A 766-nucleotide genomic window follows, 5' to 3' on the forward strand; every position below is an offset into this window, starting at 1 on the left:
CTTCCAGTCCCGGCGTGTGGACTGCGTGCACGCCCGCACCAACAAGCCCGTGCTGGAGCACCGCTGCTCCTGGAGGCCGAGGCCGGTGAATTGGCAGCGCTGCAACATCATGCCCTGTGAAAACGGTATTTTGCTCAGAAGAGGGGAGGAAGTGCCAAGCGGGGTGAGGAAAGAAGGCAGAGCCCATTGCTCAGAAATTCATGACTGGGCTGTGCAGCTGAATCCAGGGGAACCCCCAGCCCCAACCTGTTCAAAAACGCAGAGTCCAAAACACTGGGCCCCAGCGTGGAATGGTGCCCACTGTGGTGTTTTGGTAATGGTATTAGTGCTGGGGTAGTGTTCCTTTGCTAAAAGTGCTGGAAATGGCAGATGCAGCCTTAACTTTCTGTTAATGGTACAGTCAGAAAGAAAAGCGTGAATCTCAAACAGACTACTGGCTATAGGCAAAATGCAGTAGGTCTAAATCCAGTGGGTAGGTGGATGAGATGTAAATTCCTAGGGTGGAGGCTGTTTCCTTTCAGGCGACAAGCAACTAGGCCACCCAAAGGACTAACGAAGTTACAAATCTTACTTTTTTTAAAAAAAGTGCTTCTTTGGAAACAATGCCCCATTATAACTATGTCCGCTTTGGAAACACCAGGCAGCAAAAGTTTAAATTACTGTCTTTTCATTTGCCCCAGCTCCCACTTCATGTGCTGATCTTGACGGACAGATCCCATCCTCTAGAATGAAAGCCAGTTGCTGTGCAATTGTCGCAGAAGCAACA

General features: G+C 49.6%; 1 protein-coding gene across 1 annotated transcript in view; it reads left to right on the top strand.

The window, feature by feature from the left end:
• LOC103778698 (ADAMTS-like protein 1) overlaps positions 1 to 443 on the top strand; it is a gene marked incomplete at its 5' end in the record, with an annotated part of 7,865 nt that extends 7,422 nt beyond the window's left edge. The window contains one exon of the mRNA XM_008946298.1: positions 401 to 443. Coding sequence (XP_008944546.1) covers positions 401 to 443 — 43 coding nt within the window. The remainder of the gene's footprint in view (positions 1 to 400) is intronic.
• Between the last annotated feature and the right edge of the window lie 323 nt (positions 444 to 766).

Source organism: Merops nubicus, unplaced genomic scaffold, assembly GCF_000691845.1.
Source record: "Merops nubicus isolate BGI_N331 unplaced genomic scaffold, ASM69184v1 scaffold1148, whole genome shotgun sequence".
NCBI lineage: Eukaryota > Metazoa > Chordata > Aves > Coraciiformes > Meropidae > Merops > Merops nubicus.